This window comes from Trichosurus vulpecula, chromosome 4, assembly GCF_011100635.1.
Source record: "Trichosurus vulpecula isolate mTriVul1 chromosome 4, mTriVul1.pri, whole genome shotgun sequence".
Lineage (NCBI taxonomy): Eukaryota > Metazoa > Chordata > Mammalia > Diprotodontia > Phalangeridae > Trichosurus > Trichosurus vulpecula.
The window spans coordinates 97,030,801-97,058,487 of NC_050576.1; the positions used below are offsets into that span (position 1 = coordinate 97,030,801).

The following is a 27,687-nucleotide window of genomic DNA, read 5'->3' on the forward strand; positions in this document are numbered from 1 at the left end:
ACCCTGAGACAGTACCTCTTCTGGACTCTGGGCTACTTCTCTCTCAAATCCATAATCAGATCTCTTCTCCTGAACATAACTTGTGGTATTTAACTTGTATATACAGATACCAGCCACTGGACTGGGGCAGAAATGAAATGGTGCACATTCAGCATGAATCACTGATCAATTCCTCCTGCTCTCCATATCTGAAGTACTATTCTTCATATGGCATTATAGGCTAATCCCTATGGTATCAAACTTTGTGGATATAAATGTCTATGTGGTGTGATTCCAGATCAAAACGTCTAAGCCCCTGAGATACCATAGAACATAAATAGATACCAGTAAAAAACTTCTGGCATGCAGAGTCCATATCCTATTAATCCCTGTAGCTCCTCTAGGACCTATCACAGTACATTAAATGTAATAAATATTAATAAATGTTTCATGGATGAATGAATATCTTTAGAGTTATTCCTCCATTTGACCCCAGAAGGCAGAACTAGGGACAATGTGTATGAGCTGCAGAGAAGCACATTTTTGTTGATAATAAGAAAAAAATATAATAAAGTGAGAGTGATACAAATGCAGAATGATCAGCTTCAGAAAATAATTCACTTCATCAAGTATTTATTAAACACCTTTGTCCTAGACACTGTTTTAAGTGCCAAGGATAAAACAACAAAAAGAAAACAGGCCTATCCCCAATTCAAGCAAAGGCCGAGGACCATGGCTCAACAGCGTTAAGGAGATCGGGTTTGGGTTGGATTGGATGGCCTTTGAGGTTTTCATGCCTCCCACATTATATGATTCACAACCTGGCCCCTTTCTTTCTTTGCAAGTTTCTTATATTTTACATCCCTTCATGAACTCTGCAACCCAGCCATATTGCCTACAACGTCCATCTCCCATCTTCATGACATTCTATTGGCTCTTTCCCATACCCGAAATGCTCTCCATCCAGCCTTCTCAGAATCCCTGGCTGTCTTTAAGACTCAGCTCAAGTACCACCTCCACAAGAGGGCTTTCCCATATCGAAGCTGCTACTACCATTCCCTGTAAGGTTACTTGTTATCTACTCTGTACCTTGGGTGTACTGATTTACGTGTGTTGTGTCTCCCATTAGAGTGTGAGTTTTCCCTTTCTTAGTATTCTCAGAGCCTAGCACGGTGTCCAACGCTTAATTAATGCTATGGATTGTTGTTGATTGATTCTATGACTGATCTCTACCTCAATTTCTCTTTAAAGCAATCACTTATTCTATTATGAAATCTAAAGGTAAACTAATTCTAAATGGTCACTGCAAGATAAGTTCATTGTTATGCTAGTGCCTTCCCTCTGAGATTATCTCCAGTTTATCCTGTATATATCTTGTCTGTACATAGTTGCTTACATGATGTATTCCCATTAGATTGTAAGCTCCGTAAGGGTGGGGACTGATTTTGACTTTCTTTGTATCCCCAGTGTTTAGCACACTGCTTGGCACACAGTAGGAACTTAATAAATGCTTGTCAACTTGATTTAAATAAACAAATCTCCATACTTAAATGAAATCTGAATTTCTGCCCTAAAATTTACTCATTCAAAATGTTTTCTATCCTTTAACAGGGATCCGCTGCGAAGACGACATTGATGAATGCTCCTCATACCCTTGTAAAAATGGTGCAACGTGCGAGAACTTTCCTGGGAATTACACTTGCCATTGCCCACCTCAAGACTACCAGGGGATAGCTTATGGGGGAGTGGACTGCCGTGATATTTTTCTGGGCTGTATCCAAAACAAATGTCAAAACAATGCAATCTGCATCCCTTACATACAAAATGGCCAACATGAATACAGCTGCCTCTGTCAACCTGGGTATTCTGGGTTGCTCTGTGACATTATCACTACCCTTTCCTTTGAGGGTAATAGTTTCCTGTGGATCACTAGTGCTCCAGGGCCAATCAAGGATTCTCTCTTTAACATAGCCCTTAGTTTTCAGACTGTACAGCCATCAGCTCTTCTACTTCTCCGAGGCGATAAAGACACCTATGTAAAACTTGAGTTGTGGAATGGCTATGTCCACCTATCAGTCCAAGTCAATAACCAGTCTAAGGTGTTGCTGCACGTTTCCCATAATACCAGTGATGGAGAATGGCATTCAGTGGAGGTAACCTTAGCAGAAGCTGTTACCCTTACTTTGCGTGACAACTCCTGCGTAGAGAAGTGTGTCAATAAAACTCCTTCTCCAATTGATAGTGACCAAGTGATGATTGCATTTCAAAACACGTTTTTGGGTGGTTTACCAGTAGGGAAGACGAATGATGGTGCTGCCCTGCTTAACATCTATAATATGCATTCTGCACCTTCATTTGTAGGCTGTCTCCAAGACATTGAAATAGACTCGAATCTCATTACTCCTGAGAACATATCATCAGGCTCATCGTTCAACGTCAAAGCAGGCTGCAATAAAAAATATTGGTGTGAAAATCACCCTTGTCAAAACAGGGGACGCTGTGTCAACTTGTGGCTTAGTTACGAATGCGATTGCTACCGGCCTTACGAAGGGGTGAACTGTTTGAGAGGTAAGAATGCACCATTCGCCCAAAGAAGGTTAAGCCACGAGGCAGAGCAGGGAGGATAAAGCTGCCTGCTTGCTACTACTGCTGGCTAGAAAAACATAATGAATGACCCTCTGGGACCATTGTTGCTGATTGTCCACTGATGAGGGGAGACAAAAGGAGGTTAGCCATGTGCCTTAATTATTTTCGGGTTTCCTCCATAAGAAGCCAGGGCTTCACTCACGCAGAGATGTTAAAATAAGCCAATAGCTCTGACTCATCTGGTACTTTCATCTTGGTGTTTGTGAAATGTCATTAAACTTTAATCATTTGCTGGAGATCAGGGATCTACTTTAAGTTGAATTTGACAGGGAAATACTCCTCAGGGAGGGGGTCTCAGAAACATCCTCTGTGACTATTGAATACAGGCAGATTCTCCCTCCTACTTCATTTAATGCTCTTCAAGTGAAGGAGCCAAGTCAACAAGTATTAACTCAATACCTACCATGTGCCAGGCACTGTGAAAGAGCTGCAGGATAATTTTTACAAAGCCACTTGACTTCTCCAAGGGGTTATTTTGCAGAGTAGCCTCAGATGGACATTGTAAAACCTTTGAGCCAGATGGTTCAAAAGGGGCAGGGGGGAAGACACAATCTTATCTCTCAACAAGACACAGGAATCTTTTTGCTTTTTTGTTTGTTTCCTTTAGCATGATCCAGCTTGAAATAAATTCCAAAATCTTTAATTCTCAAACATTTCTTAGAGGCAATGTGCACAGGAGATAGAAGGTTAGCCCTGGAGTTAAAAAGGCCTGGATTCAACTCCTCCCTCTCTTGATTACTAGTTGTATGGCCATGGGCAACCCATTTAACCTCACAGTGCCTTAAGTCTCTAAGACTCAAGTCTTACAGATAAGTTTCCAGTCTGCATTCGTAGACAGAGTTTCCACAGAGGAGGTTCCCTGGACCAATGAAATCAGAGGTCAGTGTGTGGAGGTAGGGTAGGATCGTTTCATAGACTGCCACTGATAGCAATATATACATTCTTTCTTTTCAATATCAACATTATTATTAGCAGTAGTATGATTATGATGCAGTGACAAAGTCTGAAATTTAATTGCAACAGACTGCTTTGAAGTTTTAGCAATAATTTATCCCAAGGTTTGAAAAGCAACGTGGCATGTAGAATAACATCTGGTAAATATGTGTTTCTCCTTCATATGAAATGAAATTAAAACCATTCATGGCCAGCATAACCTTCTAACAATATAACCTTATAAGTTAAGAATGGTTAAGAATTATTAGAAAGTATTCGGGTTTATCTCCACCCCCACCCCCCACCAGGACTGCAATATTCTTTACAAATCATGGTCCTGTTTCATTATGAGGGAAGGATTCTAGATCTGTGCAATATTTTAAATGGAATGGCAGTTGTAATATGTGGGATTTTTTTAAAGGATGAGGGGAAGAAACTCTCCGGTTGGGGGACCCTAAGCAATGTTTCCTTCTTTTTGAAGAAAAGTTGCTGCCAAGTATTTAATTGACACTAGGCAATATTTTCACTACATATTCAAAATAGCAAACAGATGTTGACTTATTTTGATCAACTTCCAGATGTAGTGACCCATGAGGTTAATACTGACCATGCTGATGCTAACTGTCCAAGAAAAGTAGGTTCAAAGGATATTTGGTTCAGTGGCCTTTGGTTTTATTTCTAAGATTTGTTTTCTTTTTATGGAAGGGAAATAGAAAATTTGGGGTACTAGGCTATATTTTCATGATGTGTTTCCTCTCCGCTCATTTCCTGCAGCATCCTCTAATTTCCCACACCATTCAAAATATTCTCTCTTTTAAACACTTGGAAAATTCAAGGTTGCTTAAAGATCTTTTTTTCCCCCAAAGTAAGACAGGGGGAAAAAAATCCTTTTCTTTCTGAAAACTGTCATTTTAAATTTAAAGGCAAATATATACATATATACGTGTGTGTGTGTGTGTGTAATATATTTCTACATATCTCCTCATTTAACAAGGCAACAGAGAAAGAAAAACTAGTCAGTTAAAAAATTAAAATATTTTGTATGTCACTAATAATGAAAATTATCTGTTGGAAACCAACAGAGGGTTTGTTCCCATCACTGACTATGCTGACAAGGCCACACTGCAGAATCAGACTAGTGGAGAGCTTCCAGGGTTTTTAGTGTGTGTGTGTGTGTGTGAGAGAGAGAGAGAGAGAGAGAGAGAGAGAGAATCTCTCTCCCTCTTCCTTCCCCACACACTTCATCACTTTTTAATATGTAGACAATGGCCACCAGGTAAATATGTAGGTGTAGTAGAAGTCCCCAAGCAACAATTTGGTTTCGACAGTTTCCCATAAGGATTCTTGTCTACTCATTAAGGGTTAAATATAAGCAACAACCCTCTAAACTCCAGTTTCACATGCTAATCCAGTAAATATGGATTAACTTACATTATACATGCTGTCTGGCACATAATAGGTGATTAATAATTACTTTTTGGCTGACTGATTGATCTATGGAATATGCTTCTCTAGAGGGAACTTGATAAGTGACCAAGAACCTTATATCCTTGTGCTCCCACCTTCTCCAAACCCTCCAAACAGCTAAAACTGTGAATCTGATAAAATGGCTTTTCTGTGGAGAAGGGGGCAAGAGATTTTTCAGGACCTCTCATTTTCAAACACTCTGCCCAACTTTTCTCACAAACTATTAGACTGTCTCAGAAATTCCAATAGTTCAGCCAAGGGCGACAGGATGAATAAAGTCAGTACATATTATATTTTGAGAGCCACAGGATGTGGGGGTAGGGGAAGAGAGACAGACAGAATCACAGGCTGGCACATCAGGATGTTTTAGATTAGGCCACATTTATATATGTGAAGGTAGTATACAAGTACCCTGTACATGATACCCAGGTCACAACAGTGGCTCTTAGTAGAAAAGCCTTCACAAGCTATGTAGCTACAATTGCCCTGGAAGGCCAAGAATAGCGCAAGTCATCAAATCAGAGAAACCACTCCATGGTCAGACTTTACTTTGTTCTTAATGGGCGCACGACTCTGCTCAGCATTGCTCTGATTCTGAAAGGACAATAGGAAGGAGGAAAGAAATGGAAAAATGGAGGAAATGGAGGTGGAGAAAATACAGGAGCTGAGAGAAGGACATTTCTTATCCATCTTGGCATGGTTTCCTACCTACAGAAAATGTCTGCTTCTTTATTCATTGATGAGAATGTGGAAGTCCTCATTTGTTCGATGATTCTGAGTTTTAGCCAAGGAAACAAACAGAGGGAAACAATCATTTTCACCAATACTAAGTATAGGGGTAAAGTGAGACAGAAAAGCCAAACAGTCTCTACCCTCAGGGAGGTTACAATCTAGTTTGACTTCATAAACTCTAGAGAAAGGGGGAAGGTAAAGGAATAACTGCCCTGCAAGTCCTCAGAAAAGATGATATTGTCCTTGTACAATCTAGATGAATAACAGGACCACTCTAGGTTTGAAGGTTGCACCAGGTGGTGAGGGCTAGCTACTGATCAGAGTCAGGAAAGAACCCTGGGTTACCCCAAATAAAAGAGCCAAAATTACTTCACCACACAGTGTAGCAAGAAGCCCCACGCTTTAGAGTCAGCTGGTGTCAGAGAAAGAAAATAGTAAACAAGCTGAATGTCTTGTCATGGTTGCAGGTACTGAGCCAGTACAGGTGCATATCATTGTAGAGATGCACAAATGACTAGAAAATCACATTCATTCTAATGACTTTCATAAAATCTGGGTCTAAATCCTGCCATATACGTTTATGTCGTGACACTAGGAAAGTCATTTTCTCTTCTATGAAACTAGTTATAATAATTGCACCTACTTCATAGGGTTGTGAGGCTCAAATGAGAAAACAAGCTGTAAATATATGTATACATTTATACATACACACACATATATCTTTGTTATTAAAACTATATAGCTATAAATGCTAGTTAGGTTGGTATATATCTACTAATGTGTGCTGGTAAATGTTTAACGACAGGATCTCTATCTCCCAAATCTCTACCTACCCCAGCCCTCTATTATCCAGTTGCTTCCCACCCTTAATCCTACCAAAATCCCATTCTCTTGTTTCCTGGAGTCTTGACCTCTGGTAACCCCAGTCCTATCAGGATCCTCCTTGGACTCCTCCTCAAGACCCTCCCTAAATGCCTCCTCTAGTCACCCCAGACCACCCCTCAATCGTTCCCATAGTCTTTGTGTATATAATCTCCATCTTGCCTCCATGAAGGCGCTCGGATTCAATCTAGCTCAGCCCAGATTGAATCTGGCCCACTCGTGAAAACAAGCGTCACAAAGGGTGGGATTTCTTAAGACAACCCATTATGGCAAACCCTTAATAAACTTTGTCTTTTTCCTTGGCTGTAAAAAGAAAAAAAACAGGATCTCTAAAAGGGCAGGATATATTTTTTTTAAATTATATTCCTCACAGTTATTTTGCAGAAGTAAAAAATAAATATTTTGAAAGCTTAAGAGTCAGTGGTAAGGATTACAAGATTAACATGAATCTAACGAGAGTGGGGGTGGAGGATAGTAGGTCAATATTGTATAAAACATGTAATGGGAGGTTCAATCAAAACTATAACAGTACTTCCTACTTCACACTTGGTGATCACAAGTTCAATAACATGTCTGAAAAATTACTTCAAACTAGTCACACTTCAAATCCTTTATGAAGTATGCTTCATTTAACACTGCCTTTACACATTTTCTCTGCATTTTGAAACCCACGTATTTCTTTAACAGTTTTGCTTACACAAAAATTGCTTAAAATGCAGGATGTAATATAGTCTAAGAAAAGAAAAATGATAGGATAACTCTAAAGCCAGGGTATGTTGGGTTTAAAGCCCCATCATTCTATCTATCCTGGAAACAGGATACCATAATTCATTGTCTTTGCCTTCGACTCACAATGTTCAAATAGGGCCACTTTTCATGAATTCTCTTGGGCTCTCATTTACAATCACTGCCTTCTCTTCTAGGCAAGGTCACAGTTATTAATGAAGACACATATTGAAACTTTTGGTAGTCCTGGAAAGTTCCTTAAAGACACAGTGATCTGCTTAGCAGGTTATCACTCTATGTGCCCTGAGATTTGTTAATAAACTTAATAATATTTTTCATTTTCATTTAAAGCAACATTTTCTGTTTTGAAGCAGGGTTTTTAGACTTTATAGAGCCATTGCTAACCCAATATGGTCTCCAATATCTATATGGTTGACCATTGTTTTCTGAGTCTCTTTAAGAATAGTTCAAGAGGATTCATTCATTTTCAGATGACACATCTGAGGCTCCTGAATTTTCTAGATATTCAACCAGTGTGTTTGAAAGGAATCAGGGAATAGGGGATAGAGCCTTGAGTTCAGGATTAGATCTAGTACTAGCTTTGTCACTACCTATTGGTCTTTGGGAAAACATACTCAGTCCCTCTAGGCTTCCATCCTAGGACAGGCCTCAGCAATACTTTCCCCCAAAATCTGTGCTTCCTCTTCCCTTTTGGAAGCTGCCACTGCCTTCTCAGGGTCAGGGTAGTGCCCCTACTTGTCCAGAAACTCCTTCATCTGTGTTCTCTCGTTTGCACCTGAGGTTCCAGAGAATTCTCCACAGACTTCACCTTCACCCTTCAGTAATCAAAGCATACCTGTTCTAAGACCCCCAAATCCTGTGTGATGGAGTGAATTTTTTGAGAGCAGTCTCTTAGAGAGTAGTTTTTTGCCTTTTATAGTATCCCCAGCTCTTAACACTGTGCCTGGCACATAATAGATGCTTAATAAATGCTAATTGACTGACTAGGTAGCTAATCCTCTTCTGCAATTCAAACTAAGGTGTTAATGTTGGAGCATGGTTGAATGTCTTGCCTCTCCTGGGTAATATTTGCATTTTACATGGGACTTCAGTGTCAGCCCAAAGGTATAAGTCATATGGGAACGTCATGTAGTATTCAGGTCCAGTGGGGTATGGAGGGCTTCTGGTTCCTCACAAATCACACCATACAGACAGCTGTTCATTCCCTATAGAATAGTGGTGGAGAAGCTGATAAGGAAAGCCCCCTAAGAAAAAATAAACCGCTATATGGTCTCTCTTCTAATTTGTCTCTGGAAAGTGGTGCTGCAGGCATCCTAAGGTGATGGGCAAGGACCCCTGCCACCCCTGAGGTTGAGTGCTTCTGTGCCGACCCTCAAATCCCTGAAGCTTCAAGAGCCCACTTGTCTTAATAAGGATATTCTTTCCTATAAAAATACTGCAATGTTTTTGGAGCTGTTGCCCTTCTCAAAAAGGTTATTTCATCTAACAATATGCTTTGAAAGCTACCCGTGGTTGCCTCAAGCAGGTGGTCTCCAAATGCAGATTCAAAATGCCTTACCTCTGGAGAAAATAATACTAGTACTCTGGAAATGTAGCCTTTTAGGCAGGTGGTTTTCAAGCCAGATGATGGCTTAAGCAGGTTTACTGTAGTTCAGCTATGAGATAACTGACCCAAATCTTTGTCCAATTCTTGACTAAAGCATAAGAGATTTCCTTAATTTTTAAAAAAGGCCATAAATTTATTTTTTAAATAGCATTTAAAATGCACTTCAATTTCATTAACGTTTATGAAATATCTACTATATAAGCACTGTGATGGGTGCTAGGAGACCTTGGGAAAGTCACTTCTTTGGGCCTTAGTTTCCACAACTGTAAAATAAGAGGTTGAACAAGATGACCTTTAAGATTCCTTTTAGCTCAAAACCTATGATCATGTGAAATACAAAGGCCGATAAGACAGCGCCTGCCTTCATGGACTTTTAATTCAATAAGCAAGTTAAAACACATAAATCATGGAGATAAACATATCGATGTTCAAAATGTTGCATGAAGTCTGAGAACCATTTCTGCCTGGGGAGATCAGGAAGGGCTTCATGGGAGAGGTGGAATGTGAGCCAGGTCTTAAATGATAGGTCAGAATTAAGCAGGTGGGGATGGGGAAGGAGGGGGCATTCCAGGCATCAGGAATAAGCAAAAGCTTATTCTGTATTTCTGAAGAAAATACAGTAAAATTTATATATCATAGGGAAATATCTAGTAGGTCAGTTTTGCCCTAGTTCACACTTGAATATCTTGATTTTAAAAATTATCTTTGGATTATAAAAATTTAAGAATAGATATGACTTGAAAACAATGTCACCTAGAAGGCGGTAAGGGGAGGATCATAAACAGACTTAGCAAATGTGCCAATTTGCCTTTTAACTTTGCTTATATTCGCTTTTATGACAACATTCAGAAGAATTAGCTGGTATTTTTATATTTAAAATTTTTTTTATTGAGCTTTTTCTGGTTTTTTTTTTTTTGAGGAGGGAAGTCAGGGCAATTGGGGTTAAGTGACTTGCCCAAGGTCACACAGCTAGTAAGTGTGTCAAGTATCTGAAGCTGGATTTGAACTTAGGTCCTCCTGACTCCAAGGTTGGTGCTCCCTAGCTGCCCTGGAATTAGCTGACTTTTAAATCAAATTTAGTACACAATTAACTAGATATTGATATAAGTCCTAAGTTTGATTTTTTTTTTGAAACAAAATAGAGAATGTTCAGTTTACAAATAGATGTATCTTCTGCATATTTTTATTTATTTATTTTGCTTTTTTTGGCAGTGCAATTGGGGATAAGTGACTTGCCCAAGGTCACACAGCTAGTACTTGTGTCAAGTGTCTGAGGCCGGATTTGAACTCAGGTCCTCCTGACTCCAGGGCCGGTGCTCTACTGACTGCGCCACCTAGCTGCCCCATCTTCTGCATATTTTAAAGCAGATTTTGTTGCGATCTGGTTCACGGGTAGATGTTATAGAAATATGACTGCACAGAATAAGGCCCACAGTTCATAGACTCATTTATATGTGCAAGTTTGATGATCTTGGTATCATAAAACACCAACTAAGTCATCTAGTTCTCTGAAGTGTGTCTCACTTCAGACTATATCATTATCAATGTGCTCTTCTTGAACTGGGACTAGTCTTTACTGGAAAGTCACGGGGGAAGGCTCTGATTAATCCAGACTCAACAGTATTAGATAGATGGGAAATCAGGAAGCAGGCACAGAAAACCAATATGCCAAAATAATATAGCTAGGAAGTGTTTTGAGCAGCAATCTCTTGAAAGTATTGTAATGTTAGTGCACAGCTAACACTTTGGGTTGTAGAAGCATATAACAAAATAGAAATGAGTCAGAATAAGAAATTAAAATCTTCCAACTCCTTTCCTCTACCTCTTTCCTCTCCCCACCAATTAAGGCTTCAACCTAGGTGACTGCCGCCTGTTTCTTCTCATTCTATGTGGTTCTTCCCTAAAGGTTAGCCTCCTAGCTGACACACATCTTCTCTCCTATGATCCCAGGGCCGTCACATGTAGCTGACATTGAAACTCTTGATGTTAAAAAAAATGTGACACCTGGGTTAGGGTAATGGATGGATAGCACTGGGCTTAGTAGTTAGGTGACCATGGGCAAGTCAGTCGTCCTCTCTGTGCCTCCCCAGCTTCTCATCTGGGTGTGATAATCTCCTCTACCTCATAGGGTTGTAGTGAGGATCTAATGAATTAATACATGTGAAGTGCTTTGCAAACCTTAAAGCCCTATTCACATGTTAGTTATTACTAAATTCCAAAAGCAAGGAGAAATCACTAATGATGATAGCTCACATGTATGTAGCACTTTAAAATCTACACTAACTTTCCTTATAACCACCCAGTGAAGCCGCTAGCACTTCACTAGTATTCTCCCCTCTTTACACGGTAAGAAAACTGAAGCACGGAGAGGTTCCTACCTATCCATTGTCCCATTGCTAAGTGGCAGAGCCAAGGTTCAAACCTTGGTCTGTTGACCTGGAAGTCCACTGAGATTTTCCACTCTGTTACGTGAAGGTGCAATAATGGAGTTCTTGTGTGGACTCATCCCCACAGTCCCCATCAGATACATTATAATCACTAGGATAAAAAATGGCAGAGCATAGTATCAAGGATTGCAGATGTAGAGTTAGAAGAGATGCTAGAGGCCATCGGGTCCAATCTCTTCACTTTACAGACACTGAGGCACAGAGAGGTGAAAGGAGTTTTCCAGGGTCACACAGCCAGTAAATATCAGAGGTAGAATTTGTACTCAGACCTTTTTGACTCTGAGTCCAGTGCTCCATTCCTCACATTACCATTGTAAAAAGAAAAATGCATTCGAAGTTGGAAGACCAAAGTTTATATCCTGGCTTTGCCACTGACTAGGTGTTTGACTTTGATCAGGTTATGTCACCTTTATGGGATTCAGTTTCTCCATATGTAAAACTAGAGGGATGGACTAGATGACCTTTACCCCCCTTCCATCTTAATATTCGAGAACTTGATATCTTATTGAGCAAGAACATTATTTTAGAACTTAGCTGGGATTTCATTTGCATTGAGAATACCTGGTGAAGAAACTTCCTCCCCCCCTTCCCTGACCCCACCAAAGCAGATCAGCACCTGCTACACACGTAGAGCATTGCCTTCAGGACCATAGAGCCAGCATGTGTTAAAGGCTGGACTTGAACTCAGGCTGTTCTTGCTCTGAGACCAGCTCCTCTGTTACATGCTGCCTCTCTAAAAAACAGCATTAGGTATTTTAAAAGTCAAATATGTATTGAAATAATAACAATAGTTGGTATTTATATAGTGCTTTAAGGTTTTGAAAGGGCTTCAAACAATATCATCTCAGTTGATGCTTACAATAACCCTGGGAGGTAGGTGCTATTATTATCCCCATTTTTACAGATAAGGAAAACTGAGGCAGGAAAAGTGACTTGCCCAGGGCCACACAGCTAGTGTCTAAGGTCAGATTTGATCTCAAGTCTTCCTAACTCCAGACCTCTGCTCTAACCATTGTACCACCTAGCTGCCAACTATTATTTTCTTCTCTCATCCCTTCTTTTTTACCTAAGTCCTAAGATGTTTCTTTATTGTTTCTCTTTCCCTATCCCTATTATCTCCAAATTCCTAGAGTATACAGCTGGCAGATTTGGACAGGAAGACTCCACAGGATATGCTCTCTTTGGACTTGACAACATCCAGGAGGAGATCGTCACCCTCTCCATGTTTGTCCGAACCCGCAAGTCGTCTGGCTTTCTCTTGGCCTTGAAAAACAGTACTTTCCAATACATTAATGTCTGGCTAGAACATGGAAGAATAGCTGTGTTTACTCCAGGATCTCCCAGGCTATTGGCTAGATCCTTTCTCAATGATGGAAACATTCACTTGATATCTTTGAAAATGGCACCAAATAAAATTGAACTCTATCAGTCTTCCCAAAACCTAGGATATCTTTCTACTTCTACACGTAAAATTCGAAGTGGAGACATTCTCTACGTTGGAGGCCTACCAGACAAAAAAGAAACTGAATTCTGGGGCGGGTACTTCAAAGGATGTATCCAGGACATAAGAGTAAATAGTCACAAACTGGAGTTATTCCCCATTACAAAAGGAAACTCAACCCTCAATCACACTCTTGTTAATGTGACACCTGGCTGCACTGGGGATAACCTTTGCAAGGTAGGTTTTCCACAGTACCAACCCACACATCTATTTTGATTTGTTGTTCAGTCATTTTAGTGGTATCCGACTCTTAGTGTCGGCATTTGGGATTTTCTTGGCCAAGGTACTGGAGCAGTTTGCCATTTCCTTCTCCAGCTCATTTGACAGATGAGGAAACTGAGGTAGAGTGGGTTAAGTGGAAGCTAGGAAGTGTGTGAGACTGGATTTGAACTCAGGTCTTCCTGACTCCAGACCCAGTGGTCTATCCACTGCACACCTAGCTGCCCTGTCCATTTTGAAACTGCTTTTATAGTTTCCATGTATATCAAGGAGGCTATAAACACATGACTGGTAAAGCCCAATCTGTGTGATGTTTTTTTCCAGCAGCAGTAACCTCTAGCATGGCCATCTGGTGACAGACAACAAACTAGTTCAAGGCAGCTGGTTAGGAACTCACTGTGGAACAAAAACGTCATTGTAAACTTAGTACCATGCACCAATCACATGAACTGATAGACCACAATAACAAAGTGTAAAAAAAAGACTAAAATCCTAACAGCAACCACCCCTCTCCCCTCACAGGAGTCAGCAAGTATGACTCACAGGCCAAATCCAGCTCTACTATTTTGCGAAGGGTCAGTGAGTGAAGGACTTTTTTTTACATTTTAAATTAAAATTACATTATATTTAAATTTTCAAAGCCATCTTTAGCTTTGTGGCAATGCAGAAACAAGTGGTAGTTGGATCTGGACCTCAGGTAGTAGCTTGCCAGCCCCTAGATAGGGAACAGGAACTAGATTCATGATTTCATTAATACATAAAACTCCTAGATGAGGAAACACCTTCTCCCAAGGCAAGTCAGCATCTTCTCTGCGATTTATAGAGAGCTGCCTAGAACACTAAGAGGTAAATGACTTGCCCAGGATCACACAACCAGTATGCCTCAGAAGCTCAGCTTGAACCCAGATCTTCCTAGCTTCAACATAGGCATTGTATACACTACAACATTACCATTTTATGGGTTTAATTAAGTCAACCCTGGCACTGAAATGACCCTATCCACCAAAAAGTTCAGTATTTCTGAAAAAGTCAGCAAGGAAATGAGTTGGAAGGAAAGTAGCTGTCTTATTTGTATTACTTCAATTTTCCATAAACATTCAAAAAATTATTTTACAAACTAAATGCTTTATTTTCTTTTTCCATTACTATGCTCCTGATGAGAAGAAGGGTGGGGTAGTAATTGATAAAGAGTTGGTTAGGATCAAGGAGACCTAGGGTTCCAGGAGTGTCTGTGTGACCATGGGCAAGTCACTTAACATTTCAGTGCCCCAGGAAACTCTTTAAGATGAGGAGTCACCACACCAGGGAGTGACACATTGATAAAATCACAACTCTGAACAATGTCAACAACAACAAAAAAAAATGTTCTAGAAGCTTACCTCGCACCCCAAATTATATTAATCTGTCCATTGAGTGTGGAGCTCCACAGATAAAATTGTAAAAGGCACTTACACACACATGTGGAATCACTAAGGCTCCCATTTCGATTGAAATACTTCGGAAGCACCATCTAAAGCCAATATGGTTGTAACCATGCCTCCTGTTTGGGGAGGTTTCCTCTCATGGAAAACCCTTTTGGAATATACCAGAAGAGACTGGATTAAAGGCACCCTTGTTCCTTTGACCTCTAAGCAATTTCCTTTGTGTTACACACACACACACACACACACACACACACCTACATATGCACTCTCAGAGAGAGAGAGAGAATCCTTGAAAATGTTGGCCATGCCAGCCACAGCTTTCCTTCTTTTTCTTAGCGCAGAGCAGATCTGGGATCCTTATAAGGTGCAGGCAGGAGGGAAAGAAAAACAGGTATTTTTTATATAGTCTTACTTTTTATATAGTTTACCTCTACATGATAATATGATTTCTCCTTTTCATTTCTCTCATCTAGTACAACCCTTGCCACAATGGAGGTGTTTGCTATTCCATCTGGGATGACTTCACCTGCTCGTGTCCCCCAAACACAGCAGGAAAAGCCTGCGAGGAAGTCAAGTGGTGTCAACTCAGCCCATGCCCACCTGAATTCCAGTGTCAGCTGGTACGACGAGGCTTTGATTGTAGGTATCATTAAAATATGCCATCTTTTCTAATTATTTGTAAAAAAGGCATCCACACAAAAATAATGCAGACCAAATTACCAGCCTGCTAAAAAAATGAGGTGCCCTAACATGAGTACTAGGAAAAGAGTCCTCAATTAATGCCAAAGCCCCTTTTCTCTTTCCTACTTCTTTCAAGATTCCACTAACTTCAAGTGCAAATCAGATGGGCCCCCTCTTTGGCTGCTTCTCCTGTCTCTTGATAATCCCGATGAGATGTGGAACAATCCCAGTTCTAACTCTTCTGATGCATAAAGGCAATCAATCTTCTGTACTTCCCTGCTCCCCCAAATAAAATGCAGTCCAGGGAGCCCTAGGTTACAATCTCCCTGAATTACAGGGAAAAAGTGAACCTGGAGTCTGAAAGATTTCTCACCCCACCTTTAACCCCATTGGATAATATAATGGAGCTCTGAGGCTAGGGGGAGGCATAGCCCAGGGATTAAGAAGGAGAGTTAGCATTCTCTGTACCCTCCCTGCTTGTGTTGAGGAACTGCTATGCCTGAAGATTAAAATGAAACCCACTTCTGCCACTTACTACAGCTGTGACCTTGGCTAAGTGTCTTAAACTCTGTAAGCCTCGGCTTCCTCATAAATAAAATAAGTTTGTCAGTTAATGAGTATTTATCTATTTTATTTATTATCTGTATTATTCACTGTGCTAAGGATACAGAAGAAGGCAAACTGAGGGAGAAAAACAAAACAGCCTCTTAGGTCTACAGCTATGAGTTATAAAAATGATTCAACATCATAGTTCCAATTTTGCTGCCCCATGTTCTAAACAGCCTCCATCGTGTCACACCTCTTCTCCTCTCCCCCAGTGTATGAATGAGAAAATTAATGCCAGGTTGATGTGACTTTACCAAGGTTGCTCAGGTAGTCAGGGGCAGTCAGGATTCAGACCCAGGACTCTTGCTATTAGGCCACTGCTGCCTCTCTTAATTAACAATAATAATAACAACCACAACTACAATAATAATGATAAATTTTAATCTCTGCTTTTGAGAAACAATATTTTAAAGCTCATTACCAAACCTGGGTTTCCACCTCTGCTTGGGGCCTATCCCAGGATAAAAATTTAGTTTTTTTGGGCTTCTTTGGGAAACAAAGGTTATACTGACTCCAACAGATGGAAAAAGGTTAAAGATTAAAACAGGTTTCTCTGAAGTAACATTTCTCTTCATTTATTCATTGGGCAGTATCTGTCTGGTTCAGACTGTAAAATAGTCTGGCTATCGTTTGCCAATGCTTTAGTAAATTGTTTCTCTTACCCTGTAGCAAGAGGGTTAATTTTAGGATTCTCTCTTTCATTTTGGAATGAACGTTATTGGTATCTTGGTTCCCTTTTCTTAAGTGAAACATCTCAGTGATAAAACTTAAGCCCCTAATCCCAACAGCATGCTACAGAAAGTCCAAGTCACTCTAATGCTATCTTTGCAAAAAGTACAAGATTTTTGAGGACGAGGGCCCCAAATTAATGACCATCATTCAGTCCATATCATTTCTCCCTGTTCCTGTGTCTTTAAAATGGAATGCAGAAAGCCACCTAAGATTCAAGTAATGCAATCCCCAGAAGAGATGCCCTTTGAAAATAGAGTTTTGGTTGGCGTTTTGGTTTTTATTCACAGTGATAGTGAAGCAGGGTCAACATATGTAAAATGTGAGAGTAACAGCTAAAGTGTCTGGACCTCAACCAGGCAAAAATGTCTAAGTCAAAAGGTTTTATATATGGCTTAACTCGGAGAAGAGAGAGACTGTAATTGGATAGATATGATGCCATTTTCCTTTGAGAGAGGTGAAGGGTTCAGTTAGTGCAAACGCTAGAGTTCACCTTTTCCACTTTCTAAGATCAAATTTTACAAGATGTTCTGATCCAATCATTGTAGGCTTTTAAAAAACGAAACTACTTTGAGATTAGGTCTAACAGTTCAGTTCATATACAGCCATGGATTTAATTTATCCACTGTGATTTTATTTAGGCTCTTATGTGTATTTCCTTAACTTTAAATTAGAGATTTTTAAAGCATGAAGTTATGGGAGGAGCAATCAAAGAATTGCCGAGGGAAGTGTTTGTAAACTGAAGCAGAGGTGTAGTGGCTGGAGGGTCAACCTCAAAGTCTGGAAGACCTGAGTGCAAGTACCACCTCAGCCAGATGTTGGTGTTGTGATTCAGGTCCTCACTTAACCGTTGAGTGCCCCAGACTGCTCTGTTAGTCTACAAGTGGTAGAACAGATACTGTTTTTCATTGGCAGAGAGAGTTTCCCATTAGAGTCATCCCACCTTTACCCCAACAAAGCTTTTATTAATATAAGCTAAATGTGTGCTAATGATAGCCAGATGGCCTGAGTAAAAGGAAGGCGATAAATGTCAAAGAAGACTCTGCATCTGTTAAGAGGAGGCCTTCGTAGAATCATAGATTTAGATGCAGAGGAGATTCAAAGGTCATCTTAAGAGGCCAACCTCACATTTTGAGGTGAGGAAACTGAGATCCACAGAATTTGAGACTTGTCTGCAGTCATACATGGATGAAGTAGAGGAGTTAGGCTGGGTACCTAGGTCATCTGACTACCAGGAGCATCACAGGTTGTGATCATGACATGTTCAAAAGTGCTATGCTCTGACTGAACTTTAAAATAAATTGTTCATTTACTGCCAGAAGTTGTGGGGGGAAATGGTTTTTTGTAGTTTTCCTCTGACTGGGCAGTCTCCTCAGCAGGTGACTTGTGATGCCTAGTAGTTGCTAATCCTCCCTGTATGGTATGTACCCAGGACTGTGCTGGAGCCAGCTCAAACCATCTATTACAGATTAAGTGTAAGCAGCATTTTTACCTCACTACAAATCAGGACTTCATTGTTTTGTTGATTGTCTAGACTTAAGAAAGTAATAGAGAAAATGTAATAACGAAGATTAAGTTTAAAAGCGTTTGGGGGGTATTTTTTCTGGAGAGCCAGTGCTAAACACTTAACAGCACACCCCTCACTCTATTCCAACTACAGGTACCTTTGTACCCCTTGTGTAGGGCTGGTTTATTTTACTTAAGTGCAAAAAGCCCTCGTTATGGCTCTATAAAATGAAGACTTAATCCATTTTGTTGCATTGGGCTGTTGTGCACAAAGCTGGACTTCTAATAAATACCACAGTGCTTGGAGGACTGCATAATAATTCCTGAGGTTTCAAAGACTCCTTTTCTACTTAAGATTAAAAAAAATAAGCAAACTATACACAACGGTCTTATCAAGGTAACAGTAAGAGGTATAGACCGTGACTGTCTTTTATAAATTATTTCTACTTGTATCACAGGGCTTGTACATTTAGGGCTCAAAGGGACTTTAGAAGTCATCTAATCCAATACTTCAATTTTAAAGGCAATGAAAAGGGGGTGTTGAGAGGTTAAGTCAATTGCCTAAGACCAAAAGATATTAAGACAGCTGGGATTTGAACCCAAGGTCTTTTGACTTTCCACCGTATCATGCTTAATGAATCCTTCTTAATTAATTGAATGAAAAAACCTAGATCAGCTAACTGGTATCATTTTCTTTCCTTAGGTGTAGCCAATGCTGTGTTCCACGGGCGGGAGAGTACCATATTTTTCAGAAGCAACGGAAAGATCACAAGGGAACTCACCAATATTACATTTGGCTTTCGCACCAGGGACTCGGATGTCATCTTACTGTATGCAGAGAAAGAACCAGAATTCGTTACTTTAAGCGTTCAGAATTCTAGATTACTATTTCAACTACAAAGTGGCAATAGCTTTTACATGCTGAGCCTGAGGAGTATGCAGCCAGTGAATGATGGAATGTGGCACCAGGTGTTTCTTTCTATGATAGAACCATTTGCCCAGTCCTCCCGATGGCGAATGGAGGTAGATGACCAAACAACCACTGTGACTAGTATTGTGGCCACCGGAAACCTCAACTTTCTAAAGGAAGAGACAAATATTTATCTGGGTGATAAACCTTTTGACAATCTGGATGGTCTTCAAGGGTGTATGAGCTCAATAGAAATCAGTGGCATTTATCTCTCTTACCTTGAAAATGCTGGTGGACACACTAAAAAACCCCAGGAAGAGCAATTTCTCAAAATATCTACAAATCCCGTTGTCATTGGCTGTTCCCAGGTGGGTGCATGCAGTTCTAATCCCTGTTTGCATAATGGAGACTGTGAGGACTTCTATAACTCTTATGGCTGTGTGTGTCCCATGGGGTGGACAGGGGCACACTGTGAAATCAACATTGATGAATGCCTTTCCAAACCTTGTATCAACGGCATCTGCTCTGATAGGATTGCAGGCTACACTTGCAGGTGTAATTATGGCTACACAGGTGTGAATTGTGAAACAGATATCGATGACTGTGAGTATCACCAGTGTGCAAATGGAGCTACCTGCATCGATGGCATCAATAGCTATTCCTGTCTGTGTTCTGGTAACTATACAGGAAAATTGTGCAGGTAAGTACTATCACTGGAGACCCTTTATCTTTAGGTCAAACTTTAATCCTTACTCTTTTAGAATGAGAAAACTTTAATCCCTGGGGCATACAATGGCTTCCTCACCAATTATGCCAAGTGGTTAATAAGACAACTAGGTGGCATAGTGAGGGTACTGTGCTTGCTGTCAGGAATACTTGGGTTCAAATCCCACCTCAGGCACTAACTAATTTTGTGGTCCTGGGTAAGTCACTTAATCACTCTATAACACAATTTACTCAACTGTAAAATGAGAGTTTTGAATTCAATGGCCTCTAATATCTCTTTTTGCCCCAAATTTATGATCCTATGAAAGTTCAACTTCACTGAAGTTTGACCATGCCCTTTGCTGGGTTGACCTAACCAGTTAATTGGTTCTGACTTCAACCAAACTACCAAGGGAGAATATTTCTCCAATTACCTTTGTCACGATATGAGAACTCATGAACAGGAGCCTTCTTCTGACATTGTAGCACCTAGAATATCTATCCACATGAAAAAATGACTCCCAGGATATGTGGAAAACTAGGAAAAACATGGTTACTGCCGCAAGCAAGAGCTGAGGAAGAAGGATTCAGAAAAGTATCTCTCAGCTCATCTGGAATATTAGAAAAAAACTGAAGAGATCACTAGATCAGTATTGAATTCTGGTAATAACCTGGTCAAGTCATCAAGCATTTGTTAAGTCCCTACTACATGCCAAGAACTGTGCTAAGCTGTAGGAATACAAAGAAAGGTAAAAACAAAACAAAAACTCTCCCTGTTTTGGTATTATACATACATAGCCTAACAATAACGTTTTTCCCCTAAAAAAAATTATAATGCTTCGAGATTTCCATTCAAGGAAGTCATCATTATCCTCCAGGGTTTACATGTTTTAAAATTTCTGAAACATTAAAAGTATCTGTTCAATATTTATTAAGCATATACTATACTTAAATACTGGAGGGGGGGAATAAGATATTCTTTACCCTCAAGAAGCTTACAATCTATTTCTATGTTTTGGCTCATATTTGTAAATAAGTCTATTTTCAGTTAGGTACACCAACCTGCCCAAATGGATTATAGTTATTTCTAATCAATCGTAGCAAAATGAATGGCCCTCCCATGTGAACTATTTAATTCTTTCTCTCTTAATGGGACTAATTGCAGTGCATTGTAAAAGTAGCATAATGCATGATAATGAGCCTGAGGTTAGGAATTAGACCCGCATTCAAGTCAACTAAAGAAGAATTTATGAAGTGCCTACTATGTGCCAGCCAGGTATTATGTAAGGCATATGAATATATACACATATCCACACGCACACATATACACACAACGACTCATGCCGTCAAGAAGCTTCCACTGTACGGTGGATGCAACATGGAAACAAATATTAAATATACAGAATATAAATGCAAAGTAACTGAGGACAAGTGTCGCCAGTAATAGCAGTGGTGGTGGGACAGGAATTAGGAAGGCCTCTTTAGAGGGGTTCCAAGAATCAGAGTTAAAGAGAAAAAAAATCCACCTTCTACAAGCTTTTCCTAGGTCCCCTGTTCTCAGGACAGTGCCTGAAACAGAGAGCGCTAGATTCATGCTTATTGGATGACTGGCTAATAAAGATAATTAACATTAATAATAACTTTTACGTAGTGCTTACTATATGGCAGGCACTTTGCTTATTGGATGACTGGTTAATAATAATAATTAATATTAATAATAATTTTTACATAGTGCTCACTATGTGGCAGGCACTTTGCTAAGCATTTGACAATTATTATCTCAGTTGATCCTCACACTAACCCTGGGAAGTAGGTGCTGTTGTTATTTCCATGTTACAGATGAGGAAACTGAGTCAAACAGAGGTTAAGTGACTTGCCCAGGGTCACACAGCTAGCAAGTGTCCAAGGCTGGATTTGAATGGGGGTCTTCCTGACTCCAGGCCTAGTGCTCTATCCACTGTACCACAAGGCTTCCTGATTAAGGAGTAATCCAGACCTTTGCAAAAGTATGAAGGTGGAGATGAATTGTCATTTACAGGGAACAGGAAGTAAAATGTAGCATATATGGAGGTTGGGGGGGTGGGGAATAGTATATAATCATTCTGGAAAGATAGTCTGGAGCCCAGTTATGAAGGGCTTTATATACCCAAAAGAGGAATTTCTATTTTACCCCAAAGCAACAAGGAGCTTATGAAACTTCCTGGCTTTTCCATTTACTAGATATGTGACCCTGGGCAAATCATTTCACCAAGATCTCCCTCCTTAGTTTTCAGGTCAGTGAAATGGGAATCCATGTCTATCCTACTTCTTGGTTTTTTTGTGAAGAGTCATCCAATGAAACTGGATTGGAAAACACTTGGAAAACTGATTATACAAATAAAAGTTTTATTGGAGAGGCACTTTGGTATAGTCACAGTAGATAGAATTCTAAACCTAGAGTCAGGAAAAATTGCATTCAGTTCCCACAGGCAGCAGGGGATGGAGAGGGGTGAGGACCATGAAAGGCTCCAGCAGAAAGTAGGATTTGAGTCCAATTTTCAAGGAAGCCCAAGGAAGCAAGGTGGGTGAGGAGGGAAGAGGAGGGAAGGAAGAGCATTCTAGGCATGGAGGACAACAAAAACAATGTCACAGAGATAGGAGACGGAGTGTCACGTACAAGGCATGGCACATACTCCAGTAGCTGGATCAGAGAGCATGTGGAAGGCATAAGGGGCCAGACTGTGAAAGACTTTAAAATTCCAAAAGACTTTCTATTTGATCCTAGCAGTTGTAGAAAGCTTCTCAAGCAGTGACACTAAATGTACTTGGTATTAATATACACACACATCCATACACAGATATACATGTGTATGTGTGCATTGACATCCATGTAAGCTTCATTTTTGTCTTCATATACCCATTACCTAAAACTGTGCCTGGCTCATAGTAGGTGCTGGTTGAGAGAATGATCGAATGTCCAACAAGACACCCCTCTCTGGTAATTTAAAAGCACCAGCTCTGGAGTCCAAGGACTGAGCTCAAATTCCTAATTCTAATTTCTAATTCACATTAGAAGCTTACTCACTGTGTGACCCCTGGACAAGTTCACAACCTCCCAGGACCTCAGTTCTCTCATATGTAAAATGAGGGGACTGGACTAGACGGCCTCCGAGATCCTTTCCAACTTCAACTCTGTGGGCCTCTGATGCCATCTTCAAATGGGTTGATTCCTGTGTATGGGGCACATCCCCCTCTTCTTCTTCTTTCCCTTCCCCCTTCACCCCCCTCCAGAAGCTTCCCTAGCATTTGAACACATACATAGCCTAGTAGATGCTGAGCAAGAATCTAAGGCACAGAGGGCTTTACAAGGTAAGATTTCATTGAAAAAAAAAAGAATTGATACACAGAAACTTTTAGCTCATGAAGCTTGCGGCTATATTCTGGAATCTTATATGGATTCCATCATATACAGAGCCTGATCGCCATCCAAAATGGCCCTACTCTCGATCAAGGAGCAGCTCCCATTCTGCTCTCTATACAAACATCTTGGAGAGAATTTGGCCCAAGTTCTGTTTTGCTATGAATTATTAGATAGGGAGCAACAAGGCCTACCAGGGCAAGAGGAGGTCAATTCTGAAAGCCAACGGCCAAGTCACATGGGTGATTTGGTACCAGACTGCTGTCCCGTTTTTCCTGGCCTTTTGAGAGGCTGGCTTTTTTTTTTTCCTATTGCTCTGGGTGATTTATTAGGCAGGCAGCAGCAAATATAGTAAGTTCCTTTCCGATCCCAAATTTATAGCCACGCCATGGCATAGATCTTGTCTCCTACAAGAAAACCGTGTAGACACGGAAGATGTATGGTCGCTCCTGCTGCAGCCCCCTGCCGTGCCTCATTTAGAAGGGAAAGTAACTCATGTGTAATACTGAGCATTTAAACATTTGGAGCTAAGTCAGCCTGTGTTCTTAATTAGCCAAGCAACCGCTCCACGTCGGAACTTTTGGGAGGAAAAAAAAAAGTTTTCTTGAATGAAATGAACAAGATGAACAGCTGTGACTGTCACTCTTATCTCTCTAGACAAACCAGATTACCAATGACAGTTTGTGGGAACGAGAGAAGAAACATCACTTGCTACAATCACAGCAACTGTACAGAGCTCCAGGGCGATTTAAAATGCGTGTGCCGGCCAGGTTTTACTGGAGAATGGTGAGCCACCCTAGGAGTTTCTTAAAATTCATGAAGGGGGAGAGAATTCAACTAGATGATCCAAGCTTCTTAGGGCTCCAGTGCTCCCCTTCTCCCATCCCTCCCCAGATGATTTCTTACCTCACTCCCCAAAGGAAAAATCTATATAGATGTAGGCATTCAGAATTCGAGAATTTTAATATGGTTCATTGAGAGACGGAGACAGGATGGCCTGCAATGTAAACACAAAGGAATTAGAGTCTGTTAGTCTTAATAGGAAATGTTACTGATAAAAATTCCAAAGGTTATTATCCCCACCTCCATGATACCAATATTTCTGGCTCCTCCCTCAGCATGTAAATGCTCCTGGCTCCATGGGACTATCACAAGAATTCCAAACATGGCAAAAATGAGGTTTCTATCAATTTAAAATTAAACAGTATGTATGAAAGAAAGGCTGAACCACCAGCTTGCCAAGATATCCAGAAGCCCAGCAAAAACATCCTACACTTTTATTCTCCCTTCACCCACAGAGCTGACATCTAAAGCCCTCAACCATTCCTCATCTAGTGGTCTCAGAGGCAGACAGATGAATACACTCATTTATTGGGAAATATTAGAAGAAGAACCATCATCTGTCAATCCCATGCAGCTGGTTCCAAAGTCAGGTTGAGATCACCTAGGCTCCCTACCCACCCCTGTATAGAATAAAGAAATTCAAGCACATATGACTTGAATATCCAAACTGTGACCACATATATGATGGATTCTTTTTTTTTTAAGTTAATTGAATAGTTATTGAGTAAATGTGTTTGGTGAGCTTGGTGGGGAAGGATGTATGTAACACAAATTAGTTTGCCCAAATTTTTTTTATTTTTCAACCAGTGACTCTGGCCCAGACATGGCCACAAGGTCCTTCTTTCTGCCAAACAGTAGGCAGACTGGAGGCATTCTTTTATTTTGGCTGGTTGGATCCCTCAGGTGTAAATCTAACTTTTGCCACACAACACAGCTCCTGTTGATGTTGCTAGGCACAGGCATCCATCCGCTTCCTGAGCACAGATGCATGGATATAGCAGGCTATGGCCCTAAGCCACATTCCTACTTTCCATAGTTTTTGTTACTCAGTTTAGACATTCCGTACAAACCAATCAATGTCACACATCACATTAACTGCTAGAGACTGCTCAGCTGGCCTCCAACTTCTTATAGCTCCCAAATGCTGCAACTAGTCTTCAGCTCTAAGTTTTGTATCATCTCCTTAACTCTCTTTGAGCTTTTGCTTCTTACATGGCAGTCCAGTCTGCTTCTGATTTCATGACATACTTTTTAAAAGCCAGCTATGCCTGAGTTAATTATCCGAAGCTTTGGGGTATATTATTTTCCCTTCTATCATCATACATTGTTCCTATTTAATATAAAAGGATCCCTTTTTAATCTCCTACATTTATTCATTCAAAAACTCCAGGATTTAAAGTTGAATTTTTAACATGGGAAATTGTTAGGGGCAGGGGGAAGACTCTGAGGTTTTTCTTTGGCTGGGAGAGGGAAAGTATGTGGAAGGTAGAGGGATCATCTGGGTAAACTTCCCCTCTGCAAATTGATTTCTAAACCAGCAAGTACTTACTTAATACTTTCCACATTTCCAAAGCTTTTCCCCATCATTAGTTAATTCACCAGATGCTAATAGATTTATTTATTTTCATTTCCATCAACTAGTTAACCTCTAATGAGCACTCAAATGACTTCAGTACTGGCATCCTCTGTGTTGTTCAGCTCTATCTCCATTAAAATAACAACACAAAGAAAAGGGAATTGGGGGCAGGGGGGGAAGGGATAGAGAGAGAAGCTAGAGAAATCCAAGGAAATGTTAGCAGTGTCCCAAGGCCTAATGGATATAACTTATAAAGCCCCCAAAGATGTTGAAAAACTTTCAACTAAAAATGTGTCTCCTCTGTTGACTGGTTAAATCCCATACTTGACAAAATCGCCCCAGCAGGTTGTGAATGATGGATGAAATGGAACACTCCTGCCCACCCGGTACAGAGAGTGCTTTGGCAGACCCTGATAAGTTGTAAAATTTAGCTCAGATCTAATCAGAGAAGACTCCTTCCAGCCCAGAAGCTTAGGCCAAAAAAGGAAAACAAAATTTCTCAAGCATGTAAGGTATCTGTGGGGGTAAGGGTATGTTTTTCTTGGAAGATACTGACTTTTCCTTTCTCCTTCTACCTTACCTACCACCCTATTCATCAAGAGTCGGGGTAGTCTGCTGGATAAACCCTGCTTGTCTATTATTCAGGAGATAAGCATCTTTCTCACCTAAAATGCTAACCTGTATTTAAGTGGGATTTGATGTGAATTTTGAAACAGTACAATTTGACACCATTGAGAATTTTCTAAGTTCATGGATAAGTTGCTGGCTAAAAACAAAACAAATTAGCAGTTTCATCTTGAATTACAAAGAAAAGGCTCACCAGGTCTTCTCAAAATAATGTTCCCTTGTGGGGATTATGCTCTTGAATGGCAGGGAAACTCCCTGAAAAGCTGAAGAATGTCCTTAGTACCTGAAGTACAGCTACATTCCCAGTTAGAGACTACTTCCAATCTACTTTGCCTTTTTTCTCTGGAGTACAAAGTGAAAACAGAATCACAGACCTTCTAAAAATGAACCTTTTTCAATGTTTTGGTTGGATTTCCCCCTTAGCACACTAGCGACCCTCACAGATGTTATAAATGGGGGCACTGTTGGTTAGAATCTTGGCTGTATTCATTCAACTGCCTCTGATATGTAAGGTCTTGGATGGCAACACTATCCCCTCTCTTACGGTGTTCACACATTCCTAATAAACATAACTTTTATAAGGTGGGAAAAACACACTAATACTCTCCAGGGAGAAACCAGGTTTTACATTGCCCCAGCTTCTCAGTTGGATTCTAAAGACATACACCTGTTTTGTTCATTCTAGCTAAGTGAAGACATTTTTTTTTTGAGGATATACTTTCTTTACCCTGAGGAAGAGGTTTGATAGAAGAATGTTAAAAGGTGTTCTCCCCACAGCTGGTAGATGAGATGTTGTTCTGAGTCCTGATGAAATACTCAAAGCATTATTTCTCAGTAAGCTTGTTCAACAAATTGGGGATGGGATGTCTCTGTTTGTTCTTTGAGGTGTGAAAAGGACATCAATGAGTGTGCCTCTGACCCCTGCCTAAATGGAGGCCTGTGCCAGAACCTGCTCAACACATTTCATTGCAACTGCGATGGAAACTTCGCCGGGGAGCGCTGTGAGCTCGACGTAAGCGACCTCTCCTTCTATGTCTCTCTCTTATTGTGGCAGAATCTCTTTCAGCTTCTCTCTTACCTCATTCTTCGAATGGATGATGATCCAGTAGTTGAGTGGGGTGAACAGGAAGACTACTAAGAATATCAAACAACCTCCTCTAATTTATGAGCCATTGAAACTTAACAACAGATGCCTTCCTTGGGTGGAAAAGTCAGCTTTAGAACTTAAAAAAAAATAGCAACCTGAGTTTTCCAATAATTCCAAAGGCAGTTTTGAAGCTTTTGGCTAGCATTTCATATGCATATAGTACATTTCCTTGTGATAGCTTTGAGCCTCTTAGCACAAAAACCGTTAGCATTTAGAAGCTTTTCACATAAGTGGGCAGGGCATGGTTGCCATTATGAATCAAGTAATGATGGATTGTTGTGTGTGACAGTCCGAAAAGGGGCCCCTGCTCTCCTATCCATTACTGTAGCTAAATTTATATTGTGATTTGCCTGCATTCATTGCTCTTCTACTGTCTT

The 27,687-nt window shown here is 40.4% G+C and overlaps 1 protein-coding gene across 1 annotated transcript in view; it reads left to right on the top strand.

Annotated features, from left to right (window-relative positions):
- CRB1 (crumbs cell polarity complex component 1) overlaps window positions 1-27,687 on the top strand; it is a 165,574-nt gene that overhangs the window by 89,078 nt on the left and 48,809 nt on the right. Inside the window, exons 6-11 of the mRNA XM_036755520.1 lie at window positions 1,591-2,547; window positions 12,570-13,117; window positions 15,057-15,222; window positions 18,809-19,715; window positions 23,775-23,903; window positions 27,049-27,175. Coding sequence (XP_036611415.1) covers window positions 1,591-2,547; window positions 12,570-13,117; window positions 15,057-15,222; window positions 18,809-19,715; window positions 23,775-23,903; window positions 27,049-27,175 — 2,834 coding nt within the window. The remainder of the gene's footprint in view (window positions 1-1,590; window positions 2,548-12,569; window positions 13,118-15,056; window positions 15,223-18,808; window positions 19,716-23,774; window positions 23,904-27,048; window positions 27,176-27,687) is intronic.